We start from the raw sequence: 24,138 nt of genomic DNA on the forward strand, positions 1-24,138 counted from the left end.
GAATGTTGCCAGCTGTCTGTAAGATATGGTGCATATGATGGAGAAGGGAGAGGAAATTCCTAGTCGTGGTCTGTGGTGATAAGGTGAGAGTGGGGTAAATCCACGTCATGTGTGGGGGTGGAGTGGAGGTCCACTCGCGTTCAGTCGCGTCCATATGTCGATCTCACCTCACCTTCCTTCTCTTCCTCCTCTCCTCGTCATCAATCCGCTTCCTCTCAAGCTGAAAACTTGTACTACGGCCCATCAGGCAGGACCAGTGGTCAACTGATAAATATCCCTGACCCTCCATTCAACCCGTTTGCAATGGTGAGCTTCCTGGCGATGAAAGCGATATGACAAGAGCTGACGAGGCCTTCCCTTCTATCCGACTTGTACCTACACCTTACAGTCTATCGTGAGTCGACCTTGTTACACTAGTCTATCCAGTTGGATGAATGGTAAAAAAATTGGGGCTCATGTAAAGGTAAACATTCGAGAGATATCCCTGCTCAACAATCCGGCACGCTTCGACGAGCAATACAACTTTCGCATCAAATTCGAAGCCATAGCTCCGTTAGCGGAGGGTGAGTCATCTCCCGTCCTTCGAGCCCTGCCGCCTCGATATCTGTATGATCTTTTGTCTTACTTCAGCCGAGTACGTTGTGACCGAGCTGATTGTCTCAGACCTAGAATGGAGACTGATATATGTTGGTTCTGCAAAGTCGGAGGAATATGATCAAGAGTTGGATTCATGTATGGGTGAGGTATCTTCTCCTTTCCTTGTACGAAAACTACCTGATACTTCCAAATCGTGCTCATCACATTTTTGCCTTTTCAACCATCTCTAATCATACCCAGCATTATCCCCTTTCCCCTGGATCTTAGGGAGAGGCCTTGAAATGTCAGGAAAGAGACCCTGTCAGCTTCTGGAGAATGGTGGGAAGTGACAACGGTCGAAGGCAAATACAACAAAGGATGAAGAAAGAAGATATCTGATTTAACTCGCAGTCGGTCCTATACCAGCAGGAATCAACGCTTTTGATTTTTCCGCCCCAGCTCCAGCTCATCATCTACTTCCTTCTCTCGAACCAGAGGAGATATTAGGGGTTACAGTGATCATCATCACTGCTTCATATAGAGACAAAGAGTTTGTTCGAGTTGGATATTATGTGAATACATATTATGAAGAAGAAGAATTAAGAGAAAATCCTCCTCCTAATGTTCAATGGGAAAAATTGTATAGGAATGTTTTGATTGAAAAACCCAAAGTGACTCGGTGAGTCATTCTTTTGGTAATCGACTTCTCTACCTAATTCTCTTCACGTCATCCTACCACACGTCTTTCTTTCCTCTTGTCATAGTCGCTCTTCCTGCCCTTGTCTCTCTTCTTCACCATGTCTTCATGCTGGTCCTTGTCTGTCTTCCTGTTCTTATCTCCCTTGCCTCGTTGGTTCACCCCTTACAATTCTCCTCACACGCTGTGCCACATCTACGTGAATGTCGGATCCCATGACGGTGACACAATCTACATAAATGTCGGATCCCATGATGGTGACACAATCTACATAAACGTCACAACCCATGACGGTGTTCAACACCTACAAAGACGTCAGGATCCAAGGCGACAACATCCAAATGTGACTATGGACCCCAATCATGGTGACGATATCTACAAGAATGCAAGTAGAAAAGGAAGTGATACGATCCATGATCATATCTAACCTACAGATTTCAAAACCCTTGGGATTCAATCATCCAATCAACTCCATTTGACACTCCTATTCAAAACGAACAAATCACTCAATCAGATCAAAATCTATCAACGGAAATGTTCAGTGCACCATTACCTCCCCCAGTTCAAAAAGTTGTGAGTGGGTACGATGGAGGGATGGAAGTGGACCAAGAGGTTGTTTCATAGTTTGTACTCTTCCCATTCTTCCTATGGAACCAGTGTGGAGCAAGTGGGATTATTGAGTCATTCCTTCTGGAATTTCGTTAGAGGGATCAAGAATGTGAGTGAAGGACCGGGTTAAAGTGAAGAAACAACGATTGGGGGAAAGAGGAGAGAAGTCGTGCATGAGCAGATAAGGGAAGATGTTAAATACTTCATCTAGGCGAAAACAACAAAGATTAGAAGTGGACAGACAGTGTATTAAAAGATATTCCATCGCAGTGTCTGTCATTAGTTGCATGCGATCATATATATATCCCTTGAGTACTGCCCTACATGCCTTTTCTCCAGGAACATCATCTGAAGATGGACTATATGATTGACAATAATGCATTTCTATTGGAATACTCGTACTATGTATGCTATGCACAAAAACCTTTTCTTCACTCAACTGCAGTCACCCACCATAAGGACTAGGAACTTTTCCCAGCATCCTCTTTCAAACTCACTATCCTATTCAAGATAATTTTATCTCCTTCCTTCCCTTCCTTTTCATCCCCTTCCAAACATCCAACCTTGCTATCTTTATCCAAAGCGAAATACGCAATCCGCATACCTTGAAATCTCACATTCTCCATACCTACCAAACTCTCCGCTGTGAACTTCGGACCTTCCTCCCCATCTCCTGCTTGAATCTCAGATACAGCCGAATCTTTCAAAGCTTTCAAAGTCCTTTCTTCACTTTCTTTCTTCGCATCCGACATTGCTTTCTTTGCCAATTGATAGAAAGCAGGTTCTATAATTGCTTCTTTGTAAATCTTGATTGAATCCGGATTAACATCACCTTCGAAATCCGCTGGAGGAGGATCAGATTTGAATAAAGGAAGGAAATAACGAACTTCGTCAATCTTCACAGCATCTTTTGCGTTGACCCATTGAATGAAAGCTTTTGGTTTTTGGATTTTTCCTTCTGATTGAAGATTACATCTTATCTCCGTCACTTGACCGATATCATTTGTCGAGTACGAAGTACATATCACAGGATAAGGAGCTTTGAATAATCCTACGGCTTTTCCAGGAGCTAGTCTGAAATAATCAGGTGAATCTTCAACACGGAAATCTTCAGCTTCGATATAAACTTCTTTTGTGAACCTAGTTTCAACACTACCCATCGATGGGATTTTAGGATGAAGAGGAACTTGAACGGGAACGTCGTAATCGGATGGAACATTTTCAATGATTAATTTTATAGGGTTGAGGATCATCATTAATCTTGGAGCTGAATCTTCAAGGTATGATCGAATGACATATTCAAACTTTTTGATCTCGGTAGTAGAGGGAATGTTGGTGACTCCTAGTTCGGATACAAAGGATAATAAAGCTCCTGGAGGTATTCCACGACGACGAAGAGCTATGAGTGTGTAAAGACGAGGATCATCCCATCCTTGTACGAGACCGCATGTGACGAGGCGGGCGATTTTGCGTTTGGATAAGAAAGTACCTTGAAGATTGAGACGAGCGAATTCGTATTGCCTGGGTTTGTAAACTGTTAGAGCATCGCAGAGCCATTCGTAGGATTCACGGGCGGGAATGAACTCGACTGTGCATAGGGAGTGGCTGAATGTCAGCTTTTGACTATTGGGAACAGGAGAGGTGGTGCCGGTGCAAGATGGACTAGCTATCGCCTCAGTGTGCATGAGCCATGCCATGGGAAAGAGAACGCAGGATTGAAGTTCAAAGGGGAGGAGCAATGCAGAATTGACACGCACGTGATATTCTCGAACGAATCGCAGAGACAATGAGTGAAATCGTACGTGGGATAAATTTCTAACTGGTCAGTGGTCCGAATTTTAGTCACAGACGGTCGGGAGAAAGGTCGGGGTAAAGACTCCTCCGGGTCCCAGAACAATCAGAAAAGGCTTTCACTCACTCCACTTATCCCCGGTCCTGTGATGCGGAGCATACTTCACCCTGTAAGCGACCGAATCCCACATATACGGGTTACCACTGCTCAAATCCATTTTCATCCGCAGACAAGCCCCCTTCTCTGGATACTCGCCATTCTTCATCCGTTCGAATTCTACCAAGGATTCGGCAATGGGACGTTCGCGATGTTCACATGCCACGGGATTACCGTGTCCCCCTCCTCTATCCTCTTTGATCTTCTCGGCTGGCTGTCAGCGAACATTCTTCTATGCACACGTTGATGCTCGCTCACCATCGCAAGTACAAACATATGCCTTCCCTCTCCTTATGAGCTCAATCGCGAGTTCATACAACCGATCAAAATTATCCGAAGAATATGTGATCTTCCAAGGTTCAAAACCCAGCCATCTGACCGACTCTAGGATGGACTGGAAAAATCTACCTTCTTCCGCTTCAGGATTTGTGTCGTCATATCTTCCGGTCAGCTCTGGACAGACATTAGCTAGGCAGCTGATCCCGCTCACCGAAGATAACATCGACCACCGTGATACTTTGCATATCCGAAATCCACCATGATAGCTTTTACGTGACCTGAGTATCAGACATTGTTGCCGTCTGTCTGTGTGAAGACGTCACGTACCTATATGCAGAAATCCATTTGGTTCAGGTGGGAAGCGAGTGTACACCATACCTTTCGTCCATTCCAGATGCTCCTCTTTCAGCCTTGGATCGATTTGAGGATTCCCTCCGACTTTGTGAAATTCACTCAGGAATCCTTCTCTGAAGATGTTGGTGGGGATAGCTGGGATAGTAGAGCTGGAGGCCTCTGCGGAAGGTATGGGAATCGCGGTTTTGACCTCTTTCTTCGGCCTTGAAGCTGCAGCTTGTGCCTCAGCTCGGGCTTTGTTGGCCTCCTCTCTGGATCCAAACAGCTCTGTGAATACGATCTCGAGAGATGATTTGACGTCTGCTACGTTTGCCCATCTGAGATTCAACGCAACATTCCTGTCATGCGACATTGATGAACTTACCTCAGATCTGAAGTCGAGTTTTTGATTCCTCCAAGGAGTGGTCCTATACCCGTCCAATCTTTCGGTGGTGTGGAGAGAGTTGAAATGTAATCTTTCAACAAAGTAGGTAGATGTTCAACATTTATGTCGACCCCTACCAAATCAGTGCCTCCTTTGGGCTCCTCAGGTTGTTAAACTTACCCACGCCACACGCTTTGTCAAATTCTTCTTCATTGACTGGTGTACCTTCCGGGTTGCCTTCTAAAAACTTGACCGCAGCTGCGATATAAGCTTGGATACCTAGTGGAACACTGAAAGGAGCTCACCAGTAACTTGATCTGGTGATCGAAGTTCACCACCTGTTATTCTCTGAAGGACGTACCCTTTCTCTGCCGGGCCCAGCTTACCTCCTACCGCACTGAGCTTGACCAGTGCTGCCGCTTGCCTCTCATCGAACGTCTGGCCCTGGAGATGAAACTCCTCGATGAGACCTTTCAGAGCTTGACCAGCTTTAGGCTGACGGACCAGCTCGGTGGCGGAGTTTTGGTTGAGACCGAGGTTGGTGAAGAGCGATAGGAGAGCTTGTACCTCTGGAGCTGTGGGATCGAACTTGGGTGGCATCTTCTCTTCGAGTCTATCGCTATACGTATCAGCGGTAGAAGCTGAATGTGTCTTTGTAGGAGGAAGGTAGTAAGGTATATAAAATGTGGGGAAATGTTGTTGGAAGGAATGTCATGCACGAGTCGGTTAACATTGACGCTCGGGCCGCCCGCCACATGAATTGATAACAAACTCCACGTCATATCTCCCCCACTTTGCACTCTCACATCGACTGTACTTCTACTCTGTGCTTCTCAACCACACTCAATCTCTACCCAGCAGCAGTGTACATCATTAGCAATTCTCCCGGTAAGAGGGATACTCTCAATCACTATGGCTACCCCCAAAGCAGGATCGTCTAGCCAGAACAACACGACACAATCCACCAAAGCTTCCCAGACGCAGAATGAATCTCAAGAGACGGAATGGGATGTCCTTGAGATATTGGAGGAACGTCAACGTGGATCTCGGACCGAGTATCGGGTCAAATGGGATGGTTTAGATGATCAAGGGAACGAATGGGATCCAAGCTGGGTCAAATCGACAGATTGTTCCGCAGAGCTTATACAAACTTGGCAAGCCAAAAAAGCCCGGTTGGGTTTGGAGAGCCCGGCTGATAGAGGGAAGAAGAAGGTTAAAGAGGGAGAAGATAGGAAACGGAGAAGGGAGAGTGATATGGCTGAATCTGCTAAGAAGCAAAGAGCTGGAACTCCGCCGAAGAGTAAGTATCTGTTTGGCTCTCCATACTGATACCTAACATTGCAGGAAGTCTCAGGAGTACCGCTTCTGTGTCTCAGAGCCCAGCTACGAATGTAATGTTAGACTCGAGACGGAAGAAAGAGATTATAAGATCTACTGATAGTCCTCTGGCTGTAAGTCAATATCATCTGGAAGTGAATTGGGGAAACTCATGGTAAGGAACAACCGGTCAAGCAATCAGGACAGGCTTTGAGCTCAAAATCTCCTGAAAGATCCGAGAAGAAGACAAACGGGACGACTGTTGATGTCACGGATCGACATTCAGGTGACGAGCACGTTGATTCAAGTAACGAGCCATCTTCCACACGTCACTCTATCATCGTGACTCAATCCAGCAATCTCACTTCTCAACCTCACGTATCTTTCGATCCCATAGATCTCTTTTCCAGTCCTCCGTCAGGCGGTGAGAATGGTCTCATGACAACCGAACAACCGAATGATACGAGCGGAGATCTCAATGGAAGGGATGTAGAAGCGGAGACTCTACCGCCGGGTTTCAATTGGCAAGAGGTGGATGGAGAGAGGGTAATGGTGGCTGTGGAAGGTCTGGAGAGTGAAGTCATTGTACAAGAAAGTCATGAGAGCGAGGTCCACCTGAGGGGAAAAGAAAGTGCGGCGAATATGAACGACGTTGACGGGGAAATGCAACAAACATTGCATATGAATCTGGCCAGACAATTGGCGCGGGAGATGGATGCGTATTTGGATGGAGAGGATGATTTAGATGTTCTGAGGGAAGATGTGACACAAGAGGAAGTGCAGGTAAGTTTTTCAACTTTGGTCCCTTGTTCTTCTCTCTTTTAGCTCCAGCAACTCTTCATCAATCCAATCTCTGACATTGCAGATTACGACGGACACCCAAGTCGAAAAAGACGTCCAGACTGATCCTATCTCGCCAGCCCCACCTGTTTCCGAACAGACTCCAGAGACTCGTAAGTTGATCATCAAAGTGACTTCTTCATCTGATAGTCTAGCGTTTTCGTGTCCTTTTGATGGTTGCGATACTCTGCTTCATTCCATGTCTCTGGTCATGAAACATGTCACGGCTCATCTGGCAAAACCACTTGCCCCGACTTCGAAGGCTTCTGACGATCCGCCAATCGATTCAAGTCCTACATCATCATCTTCAACAAATAACGCGACGGTCCTTCCTTCTTCAACATCGGTTCCCTCACATTCTTCACCTTCAGCACCCGAAATTTCTCATGATGAAACCCCCTCTGACACCCCGCCACATGATACTACCACTGAAACCTCTTCTGCTCACAAGGACCTCCTCGAACGTATTTCCTCCCTCGAAACAACCATCAAATCCAATGTCCGATTCATTTCCTCTCTCGAATCTCAAATGTCTTACCTTCAAACAGCCTATCAACAAGCCTCAACCACGGCCGTTTCTTCCGTTTCTCAAATAACCGAATTAGAAAATCAAATTTCCAAACTCCGAGAACAATTAACAATCGGATTAAAACAACGTGATATTTTTTCTCAATCTATACGACTACGTGTAGAACGTGAAAATCAACAATTAAAAGGACAAATAAAAATCCTTTTAGATCAATCACGTTTGACAGATGATGTCATAAGGAGAAGAGCTGTTGATTATCCTAGAGTGGTGAAAGAATTACAAGAGAGTAGGAAGAAATGTGAAGAATTGGAAGATAGGATGGGAAGGGTTGAAAAGAGGAATGAAGAGTTGATTGATAGATTACAAGTTATAAGAGCTTATAAAATGGGAGTATTACCAATACCACCTGAAGGTGTTGAAGGGTTGGATGAAGATGAAGATGATTCTGGGTCAGAGTTTGAAGGGGAAGATGGTGATGGGGAAGGGAAAGGGAGAATGAGAGGAACGGTGGATGTGGATACTTTTATGGTGAATGGAATGGGGAGATCCTCTATGGATGGTGTCGTCGGTTCGAATAAGATACATAACTTGTCAAACAACATTGACGCAAGACAAGAAGATGATGAAAATCTCGGGAATTTCAAACAACTTCAATTCCAAAAAGTGATTCATGAAGATCCTGATGGGGTAGATATAGTACAAGAAGTCATATCACTCCAAGAACGTTTCACAATGATGAAAGAAAGTTGAAAATCAACCTACCAGGTTTGGTCATATGTAGGTATGTATGACTACTTGTAATATACCATAGTTTGTGTTTGAGGAATTTCCATGGGTTTGGGAAGAAAGAATGACGGATGGAAAGTATGATGAGTTGGATTATACAAGTAGTGAATTTATACGTATCACCTTTTTGTCTCCACTCAAATGACGTACATGTTACATCATGTTCATGCATCGATTATGGTATATCGGTTTAGTTTGAGTTTCTGGGTGAGAATGGGAGTGGCATGGTCGACTGGCTTCATGTCAAGTAGAATACTGTGAATGGTCTGGATGAATTCGTTCACGCTATCAGGTTTTATTGGTGCATCTCTGACAAGATTTCTTCAAGAATTCATCTAGATTATGTATGATTTGATTTAATGGAGATGGATTTGAATACCCCACGACTTCTATCTCAACACTCATCCTTGTCATTTCAAATGTCCACTGCGTTTCCCCTCCTCCACTCCTTCATTTCAGGGTTCAATCTCTTGAGCTACCTTCCTAAACCTCCCAATCAAAAGATCATCACCAACACCTAACACGGAATCCCCCTTACTCATCTTCATCCAATTCATCCTCTTCCCCACTCCATCCTTCATTTGGAGGAGGATGTACTTTTATCCCTTTCCTTCTTTCCAAACCGACTTCCTTCACTCGTTCAACTCTATCATCCGAAGATCTACGATCCCCAAAACCCATCAAAGGTCTTTGAGCGTAAAACCCAACCAAAGGATGAGAATGTGGATTCATGGATTGTATTGGTCGATCGAGTTGTATTGGGTTAGAACCTAATTGATGGACTTTTGCATGACGTTTCAAATTTGATTGAACGGAAAAACTTCGACCGCAAGAAGGTTCAGAGCATACAAAAGGACGTTCACCGGTATCTGATATGAGTAACATTCTCCAATGCTATGTCGCCCCTTACTATAACAAATTTTTGAATGAAGAAAATAAGACTCAATGTGGGTAACATGGAATGCTGGCCACATGGGCAAGGATGAGGAAAGCTGGAGACCACTGGACAGAGGTTGTAATGAAAGAAAGGAAATAAGCCTCAATGTGGGTAAAATGGAGATGGTTGTCAAATGGGTAAGGGTAAGGAAAGCTGAAGACCGCAGGACAAAGATTGCGACGGAAGAGTCAAAGACTCACGGGAATACGTATGTATCCTCAAACTACTCGGTCTGGAAAACGTCTTTGCACACCATTGACAAGGATATTTCGGTCCTGCCAACATTCCTCCTGCCAATTTACTGGGACTTCCTTCCCTCCCTTCCCTATCCCCCACGTCACCTTGTCTCCCTGCTCGGTCCCCTCGCAAGTCTTCAGACTCTCGACGGTCTTTCCGTCTCTGTTCTTCCTCCGCCACCCGTCTCGCACTCTCCGCCAACATTTCCATCCCTCTCATCCCAGGATCTATATCCTCTTCGTCTCTCATATCCGCGTTTCTCTTCCGACCTCTCAACGAAGGTAGTGGTCCCTCGACATCTCCTGTGGAATGTGTGGAAGATGACGAGTTGGAAGTACGACGTGGGTGCCAGATCCGCAAGGATTCATCAGATAGTGATTTTTCCAGCTTTACACTACCTACCCCTTGACGTCTTTCTTCCACTTGAGCTGATCGAGGAGGTATTTCATCTATGACTTGAGGACGGACAATTTCAGTCAATGAAGTTCGTCGAGGTGCAAGACGTTTAGTCTCGGGTGATGGTGGTTGAGTGAAAGAATGTCGATCGATGATTTTAGGTTTTGCATCTATTTCCATAGATGCACGATGCGTAGATTGGAATAAGGATGAATGTGAAGATGCAAAACTTTCTCTAAGACTTGATCGGGGAGGACGTGAATTATCAAGATGATAAGATTGGGAAGAAGAGCGACGGTCGGGTGTAGTGGAACGAGAGAACGGAGGTCCCATATCACCCGTTTTAAGACCAGCGAATGAGTTTGCTAGTTGACCACTGACAATTGAAGGGTTGCGAGAGACGGCAGAAGGGCGTTTACCCTGTCTAGGTGAAATGGGCGCTGAACTGGTCTTACCACCGGAAAACCCTGACAGGGAGTTGCCCGACTTGGTTGTTGGTAGATGAGCGGAGGGAGCAGGTGGAGGATGTAGTTTCTGACGATGAGAGGATGGTCCAGGTGCTCCGGGTGTATCACGCAAGACTGGTAAAGAAGCATTGCGAGCTTGAGCTTGATAACGCAACCGAGCGATCTCGTCGGGATCGTGCAAGGAAGGAGGCAGATCAGATCGTCGTCGTTTTGTCTCGGGCTCCTCGAGGTAGGGCGCCAGAGGGTAGGAATTGGAACGTACGTTGGGGGGAGGGAGGGGAGAGTGGCGATCGAAATCTGGAGCCCACCAACCAGGCGGACCAACGTCTAGAGACATGGAGCCGCTTGTGGATGCTGTGGCGAGGGAAGAGTAACGAGAGGTACGGGCTGTGGAAGGTGAGGAAGAGGGTGAGATGAGAGAAGGTAAAGATGGGGATTGATAGAGAGAATGAGTCGTAGAAGGTGTAGGTGGCCGATCGTCTGTCATATCAATATCTTCCTGATCGATTGTTCCATCATAGATGTAGACATGTAGAACTGTCGCAGAGAGACTGAGAAGTGAAAATTTAACTCACTTGTTGAACCGAACAAAGCTCTGATACCTGGTAAAGTGACAGCCTCGGATCTACCTTGACCACCTCCCTTTGCCTGCTCCTCTTCTTTAACCCGCCGTAAAGGATGGGCTTTACCTAGCTCACCATAACCCATCTCATCCGCCTCATCCTCTCTACCCATGGGATCCAGACGTGAGGGTCGTCGAGGGAGCATCTTCCCTCGAGCCATGAGCGAGAAAGAACCGTGAGAGTCGGAATGTGAATGAAAGAGTGGCGGTGGATGTGGCCTGTGAGATGTACTGGAAGAGACCATGGGGACGTTGCTGAACGGTGAAGGGGAGGCGTTTGGAACGTCCGGCTCGATCTTCATCTTGGGAGTGACGGGGGAGAGGGATGGACGAAGCGGTGCTGGGGGCGTGGTAGGCGTCTGTGAAGGCGGAGTGGTGTCATGATCGTCCAATTCGTCCGGGGCCAGATCGCGTGACAGTGGAGGGAAATAGGCGGTGGCAATGATGGAAGACATGAGGACGATGTAAGATCAAGTTCGACCATACACACACAGTAAATGATAGATGTGATTTTCGTCAAAGTTCAGTTTGTGACAGAAGCGAAATGTTAGATGGAAATGTGGAAAGGTTAGTAGGACGATGATGTGAAGGAAGGGTGACGATCCAATGATACCAGTGTCGTGCGTAGAAGAGTCGTAGAGAGGGAAAGAGTGGCAGGAGGTTTGTCGTATTGGAAGTTTAAACGAGACGACCAAGAAAGAATGGGAAAGGAGGATGAGTAACGAAGGAAACGTCGTTCAAGCGGTGCGGTTGCCGTGATGCGAGCAGGGGTAGGTAACGACGTGGTCGATCAAACGGCGGTTCGGCGTACGGCGTACAGAGTGAGGAGGAATGAAAAGGGACGGATTACAGGAAATTAGGTCGGCCAGGGGAGCGGGGGAGAACACGAGTGAGTCGTGAGGCAGGAAACAGTTGGTAGTCGGGTTCAAAAGGATTGTTGAGTTGTTCGAGTGTTTGGTCGTTGGTAGGTCGTTGCCGTTGAGATCGGGCAATAGAGGTTGAAGGGGTGAAACCGCAGTCACCGATCATGGATCATGGATCATAGACCAACGGGCCAACGGACCATCAATTCACAGGATCACAAGATGAAGAGGGAGACGGGGGGGGCAAGAAGGAAAGATGAGATATGTGACGGAGTGCAAGGAAGGTATACGACGCCGAAGAAGGGGGATATGTAAGTTGAGACATGGGATAAAAGAAGAGAGCGGGGGCGAAAGAGCGAAGGGGAATGGAAGGAGAGAGACGACGAGTTGAACAAGTTCAAAGGCGTTTAAGAGGAAGGAGGTGATTGTCGTGTTTGGTTATTAGAAGGAAGGGGGAGGGGAGGGGAGGAGAAACAAATGTCAGCTTAAAGGTACTTTTCTCATTTACTTTGGAGACAACGAGTGCAACCGATCAATTTTGATCAAAAAGCAAAGGTATGATCGTCGACGAAGATCTTCCCCCCACGCGCACATCATCATCAAGCCACACTTCCCACATCTATTCCACATTCACGTCTCCGCTTTCTCTATCTTCCTTCTGCAGCGATAGCGAGATCCTGTCCAATGTCCAAGAAATAAGATAGAATCACCTTCCTTTTCTTTCCTTCAACCACCCCGTGATAAACGAGCCACGAGCGAGAAAGAGGGAAGGTTCGGTGATCAATTGGACACATTGGCCGGCGGTCATTTGAGCTAGTCACGCCCCCCTTCCCCTTCCCTTGACAGCAAGTCCAAAAATCACTTTGATTGACCAGACATGGAACATCTGGGCCATTTATCTCCTCCTTTCTGCTTCTATGTGCCTTGTGGCGTGATGTCATTTTTCTTTTTCCTTTATTCCTACCAAACGACCAAGAAAACCAGTTTGGTAGAGTAGCTAGGAACAAGGAAGACATGATGCCGTCGATCGGATTTCCATCAACCATCAATTAGGGGGGGCGGCATGAATCAAGATCTCACAGATTTCGCAAATTCACATTGGACCCTTTGACGGATCAGGGCGAACAGCGGACCAAAGGACTAAAGGAGGTCTCGGTGTGAATCACCCAGGAGCTACCGTAGGACGACGTTGTGGATTTATGGGGATTAAAGAAGTGTATCGAGTTTGAATGAACAAGACGAAAGATGAAAGATGAAACTCACGATATACAAGGAATGTCCTAAAAGCTCCTAAAACGTTTCGACTCCTTCTTTCTAGCTCGACCCGAGTCTACTGAGTAATTTCCCAAAATGATTGTCGTCGTCTCAAATGTCCAAGCGTTGTGTGTGGGGGGCTGCGTCGTGTTCCCGTCCAAGCGTTATGGTCTAGACTCCCAGTGATTCTTGGTCGGTGATCGGTGATCCCGTGCCCGTGGTTTAGCCTTGAAGAGTGACAATTCGATTTGTACCTCAATACTCCTTCTTGGTTCTCGATCTACTCCAGTAGCCAGTAAAATCGTAATTTGGTACTGCTCGATCGAAAGAAAGGTAGACGTGTGTTTGTACAAATGTGAAGTTGAAGAAGATCCAACAGATCCACAGATCTACGCGCTACCTAGTCACCGTTCCCTAAACCCCAGGATTCAAGGGCCAAGGAATGATCGTCCAAAACCCACTGTCCCGTAGCCTTGTCCTTCGGATATGACCGTCGGTCCGTCAGTTCCGTCGGCGGCCGTCGGTGTACCAAGTGGCAAGTGAACCCGCAGCGCGCAGCATGCAGTCACCCACTTGGAGAACTTTGAGTGAAGGGGGGGTGTCTCACACATGTTCAGGGGCTCAGGGTCTGTTTCCCCCCTTCCTCATTCCTGGCTTCTTGGGAACCGGGAGTACGGACAAAGTGGCGTTCCTTTTCTGGCTCTTCTGAACCTTTTGTTCCTAGACGCGGAGCGCGCGACGGCTTGGCTTTTAACCCATACAAGTACAGAGACGGCAAGACGGGAAGGAGTGAAGGTATGTATAAGTGTGGCTTGATCGAACTCCGAGCATGGAAGACTACACCCGCGTGCAGACTCGCGATTCTGTTTCGAAAGTACATACATACTCTGATGACTGCGAATTGACATATGGGAATCTCATGGTTCATAACCTCTTCCATACGTCCACACGTTGTCAATGTCAAAAGAGTCCATAGAAGTTCTTTTAAGTGTTACTCAGCGGGTACTGCAGCATGCAGCATGGTAGAGTACGAAAACTGTATTCTGGCCATGGGGCATGGAATGTACGGCCTTCAAGTGTGCATGTGATCAAGTGGTATGAAAGGATGAGACGTTGAAGTTAGGACGTGACGTCACAGTTCTCCGATCTCCGACATTGTTCAACATCGTTTCCTCATCTCTCTTCAAACTCATCTTGGCTTATCGAATTACAAAAAAGAACCATGTGGACTGAAGACGATCAACATCCTCAACAGCCTTCTCAATTATCAGGTCAAATGAAGATTGTTCAAGGACAGATATATAACGTTAGTCCATGCTCATCTGAATCTATCTACCCTATCACTATACCATATACCATATTCCACTTTCCTTTGTCCCTCCTCACCCCACTTCTAGTCGACGAAGAAGTCAATCCTGTTCGACTTTCTAGTGAAGTGAAAAAAGAAAATTGTTCAGTCATTGAAGGGATATATTCCTTCCTCATCTTTCTTGTCTCTACCATGATCACCCCAATAAATGAAAACTATGACATCCGACATCTTAGCGAATGAAATAAAGAGATGATAAGATGATACAGATTAGGAAAAGCTTAGCAATTACCAGATGAATTAATAATTGACGAAACAGGTGACAAGTTCCGTCTTACCTCAAACTTATTCTGAACAATGGAAAGAATCAGGAGATCGGTTAATACAAGAAGGAGAGAAAGAAGTCCAAAAAGCGAAGGATGATTTGAAAGTTGAAAGTACCATAGATAGTCTCGGAGGGAAAATCAAATCGTATGTCTTTCTATTATACTACTCTACTTCAAGGTCTTAAAATCCTTCTTCTCTGACTCTTCCTCGACAGACCCTCATCATTCTTGATCAATTGTCTTCTTCATTTTTTTCTTCTCGACTCTTTTTCCTGCTACTTCACCTTCATCAAAGAACTGTATATATCTCAAGATGATCTCTATAATCATGTTGTCACGAACTACGTCGTGACACCTCGATTACTCCACCAACAATGACCCTCCTTTGGCCATCAAAACCCCATCACGCCTTAACCTCTTTACTCTACACGTAACTCAGGACTTCTGACACCAAGTACGGCGAAGTTAGACGGAGTTAGGCTAAGTAGGAACAATGGGAGCAGAAGTACGGCGAAGTTAGACGGAGTTAGGCTAAGTAGGGACAATGGGAGCAGAAGTGCGGCGATGTTAGGCGGAGTTAGTCTAAGTAGGGACAATGGGAGCAGAAGTACGGCGAAGTTAGACAGAGTTAGGCTAAGTAGGGACAATGGGAGCAGAAGTGCGGCGATGTTAGGCGGAGTTAGTCGAAGGAGGAAGAGGATGGCCGAGGGCTCGGGGAAGTTGGACGAAGTGCGTTGAAGTACGTCAAAGCGCGAGAGGGTTGGATGAACGTCTAGGAGGAGTAGATAATATTAGCTGAGAAGATCGCTGAAGTTCTTCAGCGATCCTTGATTGTTGTCAGTAGTGAAAAACAGATAGAGATAGCTATATACAATTCGAGATACATCGCCATCAGTAAAACAAAACCCCAGTTAGAGTAACTACGCCGAAGTACGCCGTAGTTACACTCCTTTCGACGTCTGCGCCCTCTCGGTTGGGTGAGACTTCGACTCAGGAGCATCAAGTTAGCCGAGGTTCGTCGACCGTCGGTCTGCCAGAAGATAGTTGTTCGACGCCCGTGACAGTATCAAGGATCGCTCTTACCGACGACCCGTGCGAACCTCGGAGAAGTACGAAGATTCTATGGAACCAGATAGGAGAGTTACGCGAGGTATGAGTAGGGACGGAGACAGGATGGAGGAGAACGAGAGGAGGGCACTGGAGGAGCTTAGCAGAGCGATGGGGCAGCAGCTTGGAGTGGAGGATAGTGTGGGGGGATCAATTCAAGGAGATGAGTTCGCTCCACCATTACCTTCTAATCCTCCTACACCTTCGGGTAATGCCCTCCCACCTATAGGATCCCCAGTTGGATCGGATCAGACCCCGCGGCCAGAAAACACTGGAAGTACGGCGGACTTGAGAGAAGAAGGTACACAAGGGGTGATATTGGCCTTGATGCAGATGGTGGCGAATATGAACAAAGACATGATGGAAGAGAGAAGGCGTAGGGAGGAGTGGGAGCAGAGAAGAGAAAGGGAGACGGTGGGCGGTATTGCAGAAGGGATATCAGAAGGGGTGAGGTACGCCATGGGACGGCAAACTTCGGCGACCCCAAGCGTAGTTGGCGAATCACGGAAGGGAATAAAACTGCCTAATCCGGACTTCTGGAGAGGAGAGAGGAACAAGTTGACCGCATTTCTGTCGGAATGTGAAATCCATTACGAACTGAACTCTCATCTTTTCCCCAACGACACTAAGAAAGTCTTCTTCATGATCTCTCATTTACGCGAAACACCCCTTCTCGCCGTCCAACCCGATCTTGCTAAACGACCTCTTCCTGACTACCTTGTGGAGTATGACCAATTCGTTAAATATCTCAAGACGAACTTTGGTGACCCGGATGAAGAAGGAACCGCAGCTCGATTGCTTAACGATCTAAGGCAGACTGGGTCAGCTTCGGAGTACTTCTCCGCCTTTCAACGACATGTGGCGATACTCAAGTGGTCTGATGACGGAAACCTGGTTGACCGAGCCAAGAAAGGGTTGAAACCACACCTCCTAGATGAAATTGCTAGACATGGTAAATCTTTTGGGACGGTCAAGGAGTTATTGGAGTTTGTTATTCCCATGGACAACAGGTTGTGGAGAAGGAAAGTGGAGAAGGATTCGGAGAAGAAGAAGGAGACGGGGGTAAAAGAAGTGTTAGTTGTGGATGGCCAGAGGATGGAGAGAAAAGAGGAGAAAAGAGGGGAAGGGAGGCAAACTTCGGTGCAGTCTGCGGTACAAGGGACTATTACGTCGACGCAGGTCAAGAACATTCCGCCCAATGCCGACGAACTTCGCCGACAATGGCCTAGGCCACCTCCCGATCTGCGGGAGGCAAGGAGGAAGGAAGGGAAGTGTATTGAGTGTGGGGAGAAGGGACATTGGTTGAGGGACTGCCCGGTGAGGGCAGCGAAGGTCAAGGTCGGATGGTTGCCGCCGTGGGGGGAGAAGTTCGGCGAACGTGGTGGAGGATCGGGGGGGAACGCAGTACCTCTAGGACAGAGGAGGAACTTGAACGCAGTTGGGGGAGATGGGGAGATGGAAGAGGACCAGGGAAAAGAGGAGGACCTGTCGCAGTAGGCGAGGCTCGGCGGGTCCGCCATATTCTCTCGGCCACCATTCCCAAACCTATAAAAGAGACACAGCTGATGGAGTCAGAGGATTGTGCTTACAAAAATACACCACTCAGTACCCCCTGTTCATGCAATGTCGATAATCATCTACTCATCTCTTCCACTTCTAGGGATCAACCTAAATCGGACATCTTTATTAATGGAATTAGGCTAACTACGCTCTGGGACACTGGGGCTACATGTTCGTATATAAGCCCTAGAGCAGCGGCGAAGATAGGTGTAGGAAGGAGACGATATCAGGTGAGCGTACCCGTTCACATGTTTGATGGCTCGGTTAGTGTCGCTGGACCTATCACCGAGTTTGTCGAAGTTGGTTTTAGTTTGACGAAGGGCGCCGAAGTGCGATCTGTTCGTCTAGATGTAACAACACTCTGCGATGCAGATGTTGTGATAGGGTGGGATTGGATGAGGAAGGAAGGGGTTGTTCTAGATGGAAGAGACAACTCGATGAAGTTCCCCATCCCAACCCCACCGAGTGCGGCGAAGTTAGCGGCCATAGGGCTGCCGACTCCGACGGACGCGATAGATCTCCGAGACAAAGATGACCAGGATGAACTGAGTCCGGAGGAACAGGAGGAATTGTATCAGGTGGTTCCTGAACAATATCATCCGTTCATTGATGTGTTTAACCCGAGGAAGGGAGGTGAAGAACTACCTCCCTCAAGGGAGTATGATCTGGAATTTGAGCTTAAGGAGGGGGCGAACCTGAAGGTTGCTCCACTCTACTCACTCGGAGAAGATCAGAGAAGTGCGCTGAGAGACATCCTAGATCGCGAAATATCGGCCGGAAGAATCCGACCCAGTAATTCGCCCTACGGATCACCGATGTTCTTGGTACCGAAGAAAGCAAAGGGTCAATGGCGAATGGTCATTGACTACCGAAAGTTAAACGAGGCAACGATACCCGATGCCTATCCACTGCCTCTGATCGGTCAGATAACCGAAGAGCTAGGAAAAGCGAGGTACTTCAGCAAGTTAGATCTGATTGGAGCTTATCAACTCCTACGGGTAAAGGAAGGACACGAGCACCTGACGGCGTTCAGGACTCAGTACGGTATGTTCGAGTCTCTTGTTGTTCGAGATGGTCTGCGAAATGCTCCTGCTGTATTCCAGCATTTTCTGAATGAAAGCTTCAGAGAACTGTTGGGGAAGGGAGTGGTTGTCTACATAGATGATATACTCATCTATGGTCAGACGTTGGAAGAATTGAGAGGAACTACGGCGAAAGTGTTCGAAGTTCTTCGAAGGTCGAATCTGTTCGTCAAGGCTAGTAAGTGCGAGTTTGAAAAGGATTCGGTAGTCTTCTTGGGTTTTGTGGTCTCACGGGAGGGAGTTTCTAGTAATCCAGAGTACATCGACGCTGTTGTGTCTTTTCCCCGTCCCAAGAACCTAAGAGAGAGCAGAGGATTTATGGGAGTCGTTAGTTATTATCGGCGCTTCGTCCCCAACTTCTCCAGGATTGCTAAACCGATCAATGATCTCACAAGAAAGGATGTACCGTTTGTCTGGGGTATGGAGCAGGAAAGAGCTTTTAAAGAGTTGAAGGATAGAATGTGTAGGGCCCCGGTATTGGCTCACTTTGATCCTTCGTCGAAGACATTACTACAGACAGATGCCTCGTTCTTCGGGTGGGGCTTCATAATATCGCAGGTAAACGAGTTAGGACAAGAACATCCGGTAGCGATCGAGTCAGGAGCGTTTCAAGCGGCGCAGTTAAACTATACGGTAGGCGAGAAGGAACTACTAGCTATCGTTGAGGCTTTTAGAAGAAGGAGGCACTTACTTTTACAGGTAGAGACTACAGTTCTCACGGACCATTTGAACTTGACATACTGGATGGAACCGAAGCAGTTAAGCCCGAGGCAGGGCAGGTGGGTCGAAGAGCTTTCTAACTTTAGGTTTAAAATGGTGTATCGACCTGGGAAACAAGCTACACTGCCGGATGGACTATCGAGAAGAGCAGACTACCACTCTGGAAAAGGAAGTACTATGGTGCAGGAGAGCAATCTTATTCAAGGGTTGCCGAAGTTCGACGAACTCGACGGCACTAGCTCTGGGTTACAACACCTACTTCGTGCTTTGCAAGGGACAAAGGAAGTAAGAGAGAATGACCTTATTGATCCCATGGATCTGATTGTTGGGGTACAGGAAGATGGAGAAGTGGAGGAGGTTAGAAAAGAGCTATTAGGAGTCATTTGCGCTGAGTGTTCCCATCCAACGTGTCACGATGACGTACAGGAACCAGGATCAATCACCGAACTACGCCGTAGTTCGCGATCCCCTCTAATACTTCGGGGAGGATGGAACTCAAGGGGTTTCCTCACGTTCGACGATCGCACTTATGTGCCGAACTACGCCGAGGCTCGGCTAAAGATCATGAAGATGCGACACGATTCGGCCCTAGCTGGTCACCCAGGCTCAGCGAAGACCCTCGAGCTTGTCCTGAGGGATTACGTTTGGGTTGGAGTAAGGAAGGATGTCGAAGATTATATCGCTGGCTGTGCGGTATGTCAGAGAGCAAAGACTAACAGACAGAAACCCCATGGAGAGCTTAAACCATTGCAAGTGGCTATTAAACCCTGGTCAAGCATCTCGATGGATTTCATCGAAGAGCTTCCGAACTCCCATGGATATAATTCCATCCTGGTAGTGGTGGACCGATTGACCAAATGGGGCATTTTTATCCCAACCACGACGAAGTTAACCGCAGCTGGACTATCTGAGCTGATAATGGACTATGTGGTGGCTCAGCATGGGTTACCAGAGAGTATAGTATCGGACAGAGGATCGAAGTTTACTTCGAAGTTTTGGAAGAACTTGACCGATAGTCTCGGCATAAGACTACATCTTTCTACCGCGTATCATCCACAGACTGATGGACAGACCGAACGAACCAACCAGTCCCTCGAATTATACCTTCGAATCTTCACTTCCTACCAGCAGAACGACTGGTCGAAGCTGCTTGCTCGAGCTAGCTTTGCTTACAACAACACCCATCATTCAGCGATAAACAAGACCCCATTCTATGCGAACTACGGGTACCACCCTCGGTGGGCTGAAGAGATTAAGGCCAGTGAGGTCGAGGTACCTGCTGCTACAGTGGTGGTAAAAGATCTAACCGAAATACATAAAGAATGTATTGAGGGAATTGGGAGAGCTAACGAGAAGTACGCCGAAGGATACAATAGGAAACACCGGACTACGCCGAACTTCGTGGAAGGTGACCTAGTAATGCTGTCGTTAGAGAACATCAAGACTAAAAGACCTATGAAGAAGTTAGATGTGAAGCAAAGTGGGCCGTACAAGGTAGTACGGCAGGTAGGTTCTCATGCTTGTAAATTGGAATTACCAGGAACGATGGCAGGTATCCATGATGTATTCCATGTTTCGTTGCTTCGTCCCTATCATCCTCCAGTATTCCCTGGTCAGCAAGCTGAACCACCTGGCCCAGTAGAAGTAGATAACGTAGGAGAATCGTGGGAAGTAAAGGACATTGTGGACTCTAGAGTAAATAAAAGATCAGGAAAGTTAGAGTACTTGGTAGAGTGGTTAGGTTACGAAGGAACAGACGATTCGGTATCATGGGAACCAGTAGAGAACGTCGACGGAGCTGATGACATATTGGCGAAGTTCCACGAACTTCATCCTACTAAGCCGAAGGAAGGGCGACTGCGGAGGGCTAGGAGGTAGAACGTACTGCATACAACATAGGATTACAGCTACGTACCGCTCACTTGCCCTTACCCTTACCCTTTCCTTTTCCTTTCTCCTTCGCGCTACTCGGCCCCGCGAGATTGGTGTGGAGAGTACCGATGGCCGAAGGTAGATCGAGACTGTCAGGGGGGAAGACAGTCGAGAGAGAAGCGTTCCATGCCCGATTCATAGCCCCAAAGAAATCACCAAAGTCCTGGACATCCCGAGCAGCTTGCATGCTCGGAGTCCTCCACAGAGAACGTATGGTCCTAAGACACTCGGAAGGAAGGCTGAGGAGATCGAGAGCAGTCTGAGCAGAGGCAGGAACTCGAGAACTACTCCGGGGGCCTAACCAGCCGATGGACGGTGGTGGCTCGTACGCCATAGGAGTAACGAGGAAGGGGGTGTCGTAAAGTCTTCGGCGAACATCGGCTATCTCAGTAAGGCTTCGGCGAGAGACGTCCGCTAACCTCGTCCTTGCTTCCTCGTTCAGATTTCCACCGTTGACTACATCTACTAACGCCGCAGTAAGGTTATTCAAGGCGTTGGCTTGACGAGTGGAGAAGTCAAGCAAGAGAGATGTATCACGCCGAGCGACGTCAAGCTGAGTGGTGAGGCCGAGAACGAGAGAACGATACGTAGCAAATTCTTTCTCGTCCTCCGGGATACGAGGGTCCAGGGAGATACGAGGGTGGACGAAGGACAACCGAGGAACAGAGGGCCCAGCACGCTGAGTAGCTTCATCTTCCACATCACCAGCTTCAAAGACGACCTCTTTCTCCTTCCTTTTCCCTTTTGATTTCTTTAAAGAAGACTTCGGGGTCTTCTTGGCAGCGGGGGACTCGGTGACAGGGGCGGCCGCTGGGGTGGCCGGAGGAGCAGAAGGACGGCGACTTCGGGTGCTGTGGGCCGGAGGAGAAGCCACCACAGGAGAGGACGGACGAGGGGCCGAAGGACGAGAGGCCGAAGGACGAGAGGCCGAGGGCCGAGAGGTCGAAGGACGACGGGAGGACGAAGGAGGAGCAGCCGGGAGACGCGACGGGCCGGCCACAGGAACAAAGGGCGAGGGCGAGGGAGGTGACGAGCGGGAGGACGGCGAAGTTCGGCGAACCGACCGGAGAGACGAAGACGGTACCCGCGAACGGGGGACAGACGCTGGAGTCTGGGGAGGGGGGAGAGGAGAAGCGTCGAAGGGACGGGGCGGGATGTCCCGGGCAGAGGAAACGGGACAGAAGGAGCAGGGGCCAGACGTGCATGAAGCACAACGGAGGGCCTTGTTGTGTGGCCTGACTGCCTTGAGGCAGGGCCAGTTTGGACGATTATACGTGATAATCTCACGTCTACTAATTAGCAGGAGTAACTTCGGCGTAGAACGAATAGGTGGACTCACCGGCAACGATCACACGCTTCGTCAACACCAACCGCGATCCAACGACCAGGCTCGGACTTCATCTTCTCCCACAAGTACTCTTCTTCCCGCAGTGATCTCTTCACCCGTTTGGGCGAAGGCTCCCCTCTGGGAGAAGGGGGGGGAGCAGCGACGGGGGCGGCAGAGCGGGCGATGGCGGCGGCAGGGCGGGCGGCGGCAGCAGCGGCGGCAGCGGCGATGGCGTTGGGGGGGGGGAGAACCCCGGAAGAGGAAGAAGAGGAGGAAGAAGAAGAAGAGGAAGAAGAAGAAGAGGAGAGGGAACGGCGTCGTTTCTGGCCCACAATTTGAGCAGGGGGAGGGGCAGGACCGGCTGCGAGTTAGCAATGTCTTGGAGAGCTAAAGAACGGATAAACAAGGCCAAGTTCGGCGAAGGTGTGAGAGGTTGGACGAAGAACTCACGCTCAGGACTATCTACGTTGTTGTCCTCTACACTAATCACCTCCACATCATCATCCGGGTATTCTTCTAACTCGCTTTCACCCTCACTATCGATCCTACCCTCCCCATCATCATCATCCTCACTTTCTTCGGTGTCGGGTCGATCACCCGACTCCGAGCCCCCACTGAGCGAGTCCTGGTCGGAGGAGGACGGAGACTCACCAGGACGAAAGGCGGGCGTCCTACGGCGAGGAGTGGCGGCAGGAGGAGGCCCTCCAGGAGAACCCGTTACGGGGACGGGAGAACCAGACACAGGGGAGGGAGAACCAGCGGAGGGAGAGGCGGAGCGAGGGGGCGAGGCAGCGCCGGACGGCTCCCCCAGAGAGAGAGTGCCGAGGCCGAGGGAGGAGACTTGGCGAGATCTGTCGCCGAAAGAAACTGAACATCAGCCAAGTTCGGCGAGGTAGGGTGAGTATCGATGAAAACTCACGAGCAGATGACACCATACCACCAAAGTTCCTCATGGCGGCGAAAGGGCTGGGTGTAGGAGTAGAAGGGGCCATGACGTTAAGATATTTAAAAGAGAATAAAACTCGAGGCGATGATTCAAGGTAACAAATCTGTTTTCTAGGTAAGAGAGATAGAAAGTTTTGAAAGCAGATGGGAAAAAGAGAGAAGCTCGACGAACTGCTCAGTATTTAGTATAATCAAACCTACCCCCTCGTTGTCAACATGCAGCAAACTTCGCGTTTCATCAACAAAAGGCATCGCAGGGACGATCAAAATTCCCACGCTATAGTGTCTCATCTCAATATAAGCGAGGGTTACTTCGACAAACAACGGTGTTGTTCGGCTGCCATTCAGGAAGCGTGTCTCACCTACAAAAGACACAGGGCTTCTTACGGCAAACCTCGACGAAGTTAGGGGAGTCTCATTGTCGGGTTTTGGAGTGAAAGGAGGCCCAACTACGAAGTGCGGCGCAAAGAGCAGAAGAGTGAAGGATGGTCATGGGGAGGGAGAGAATGGGGGTACTACGCTGCTAAGTTCTCTTGCCACGACAGAGGTGTAATCGCTCACGAGGACGTTCGCGGCTAAAGAAGGGGGCGACTGTCACGAACTACGTCGTGACACCTCGATTACTCCACCAACAATGACCCTCCTTTGGCCATCAAAACCCCATCACGCCTTAACCTCTTTACTCTACACGTAACTCAGGACTTCTGACACCAAGTACGGCGAAGTTAGACGGAGTTAGGCTAAGTAGGAACAAT

The 24,138-nt window shown here is 48.3% G+C and overlaps 7 protein-coding genes across 7 annotated transcripts; 4 read left to right on the plus strand and 3 right to left on the minus strand.

The window, feature by feature from the left end:
* Positions 1-430: 430 nt before the first annotated feature.
* Positions 431-1,897, plus strand: TREMEDRAFT_68242 (uncharacterized protein; the record flags this gene model as incomplete). Its single annotated transcript, XM_007003654.1, has 4 exons — positions 431-563; positions 664-738; positions 988-1,255; positions 1,708-1,897. The coding sequence occupies 4 exons, from the start codon at positions 431-433 to the stop codon at positions 1,895-1,897; spliced, it is 666 nt and encodes a 221-aa protein (XP_007003716.1).
* Positions 1,898-2,343: 446 nt separating this feature from the next.
* On the minus strand, positions 2,344-5,427 carry TREMEDRAFT_28999 (uncharacterized protein; the record flags this gene model as incomplete). The annotated part of the gene is made up of 9 exons (XM_007003182.1): positions 2,344-3,487; positions 3,640-3,697; positions 3,801-4,040; positions 4,089-4,270; positions 4,321-4,387; positions 4,437-4,780; positions 4,828-4,960; positions 5,008-5,085; positions 5,133-5,427. The coding sequence occupies 9 exons, from the start codon at positions 5,425-5,427 to the stop codon at positions 2,344-2,346; spliced, it is 2,541 nt and encodes an 846-aa protein (XP_007003244.1).
* A 275-nt stretch (positions 5,428-5,702) lies between these two features.
* TREMEDRAFT_56674 (uncharacterized protein) lies at positions 5,703-6,587 on the plus strand (the record flags this gene model as incomplete). The annotated part of the gene is made up of 3 exons (XM_007003332.1): positions 5,703-6,127; positions 6,172-6,278; positions 6,325-6,587. Coding segments are annotated over exons 1-3 (661 nt in total), but the record flags the coding sequence as incomplete, so codon positions are not given.
* A 1,232-nt stretch (positions 6,588-7,819) lies between these two features.
* Positions 7,820-8,483, plus strand: TREMEDRAFT_56675 (uncharacterized protein). The gene has a single exon (XM_007003333.1). The coding sequence runs from the start codon at positions 8,009-8,011 to the stop codon at positions 8,261-8,263; it is 255 nt and encodes an 84-aa protein (XP_007003395.1). The 5' UTR covers positions 7,820-8,008; the 3' UTR covers positions 8,264-8,483.
* Positions 8,484-8,833: 350 nt separating this feature from the next.
* TREMEDRAFT_61358 (uncharacterized protein) lies at positions 8,834-11,413 on the minus strand (the record flags this gene model as incomplete). Its single annotated transcript, XM_007003561.1, has 3 exons — positions 8,834-9,168; positions 9,437-10,816; positions 10,912-11,413. The coding sequence occupies 3 exons, from the start codon at positions 11,411-11,413 to the stop codon at positions 8,834-8,836; spliced, it is 2,217 nt and encodes a 738-aa protein (XP_007003623.1).
* A 2,884-nt stretch (positions 11,414-14,297) lies between these two features.
* TREMEDRAFT_61359 (uncharacterized protein) lies at positions 14,298-17,314 on the plus strand (the record flags this gene model as incomplete). Its single annotated transcript, XM_007003562.1, has 5 exons — positions 14,298-14,381; positions 14,704-14,855; positions 15,166-15,439; positions 15,755-16,231; positions 16,910-17,314. The coding sequence occupies 5 exons, from the start codon at positions 14,298-14,300 to the stop codon at positions 17,312-17,314; spliced, it is 1,392 nt and encodes a 463-aa protein (XP_007003624.1).
* Positions 17,315-21,097: 3,783 nt separating this feature from the next.
* On the minus strand, positions 21,098-23,430 carry TREMEDRAFT_61361 (uncharacterized protein; the record flags this gene model as incomplete). Its single annotated transcript, XM_007003563.1, has 4 exons — positions 21,098-22,400; positions 22,451-22,799; positions 22,889-23,305; positions 23,358-23,430. The coding sequence occupies 4 exons, from the start codon at positions 23,428-23,430 to the stop codon at positions 21,098-21,100; spliced, it is 2,142 nt and encodes a 713-aa protein (XP_007003625.1).
* Between the last annotated feature and the right edge of the window lie 708 nt (positions 23,431-24,138).

The sequence above is a fragment of the Tremella mesenterica genome (assembly GCF_000271645.1).
Source record: "Tremella mesenterica DSM 1558 unplaced genomic scaffold TREMEscaffold_3, whole genome shotgun sequence".
NCBI classification, from domain to species: domain Eukaryota; kingdom Fungi; phylum Basidiomycota; class Tremellomycetes; order Tremellales; family Tremellaceae; genus Tremella; species Tremella mesenterica.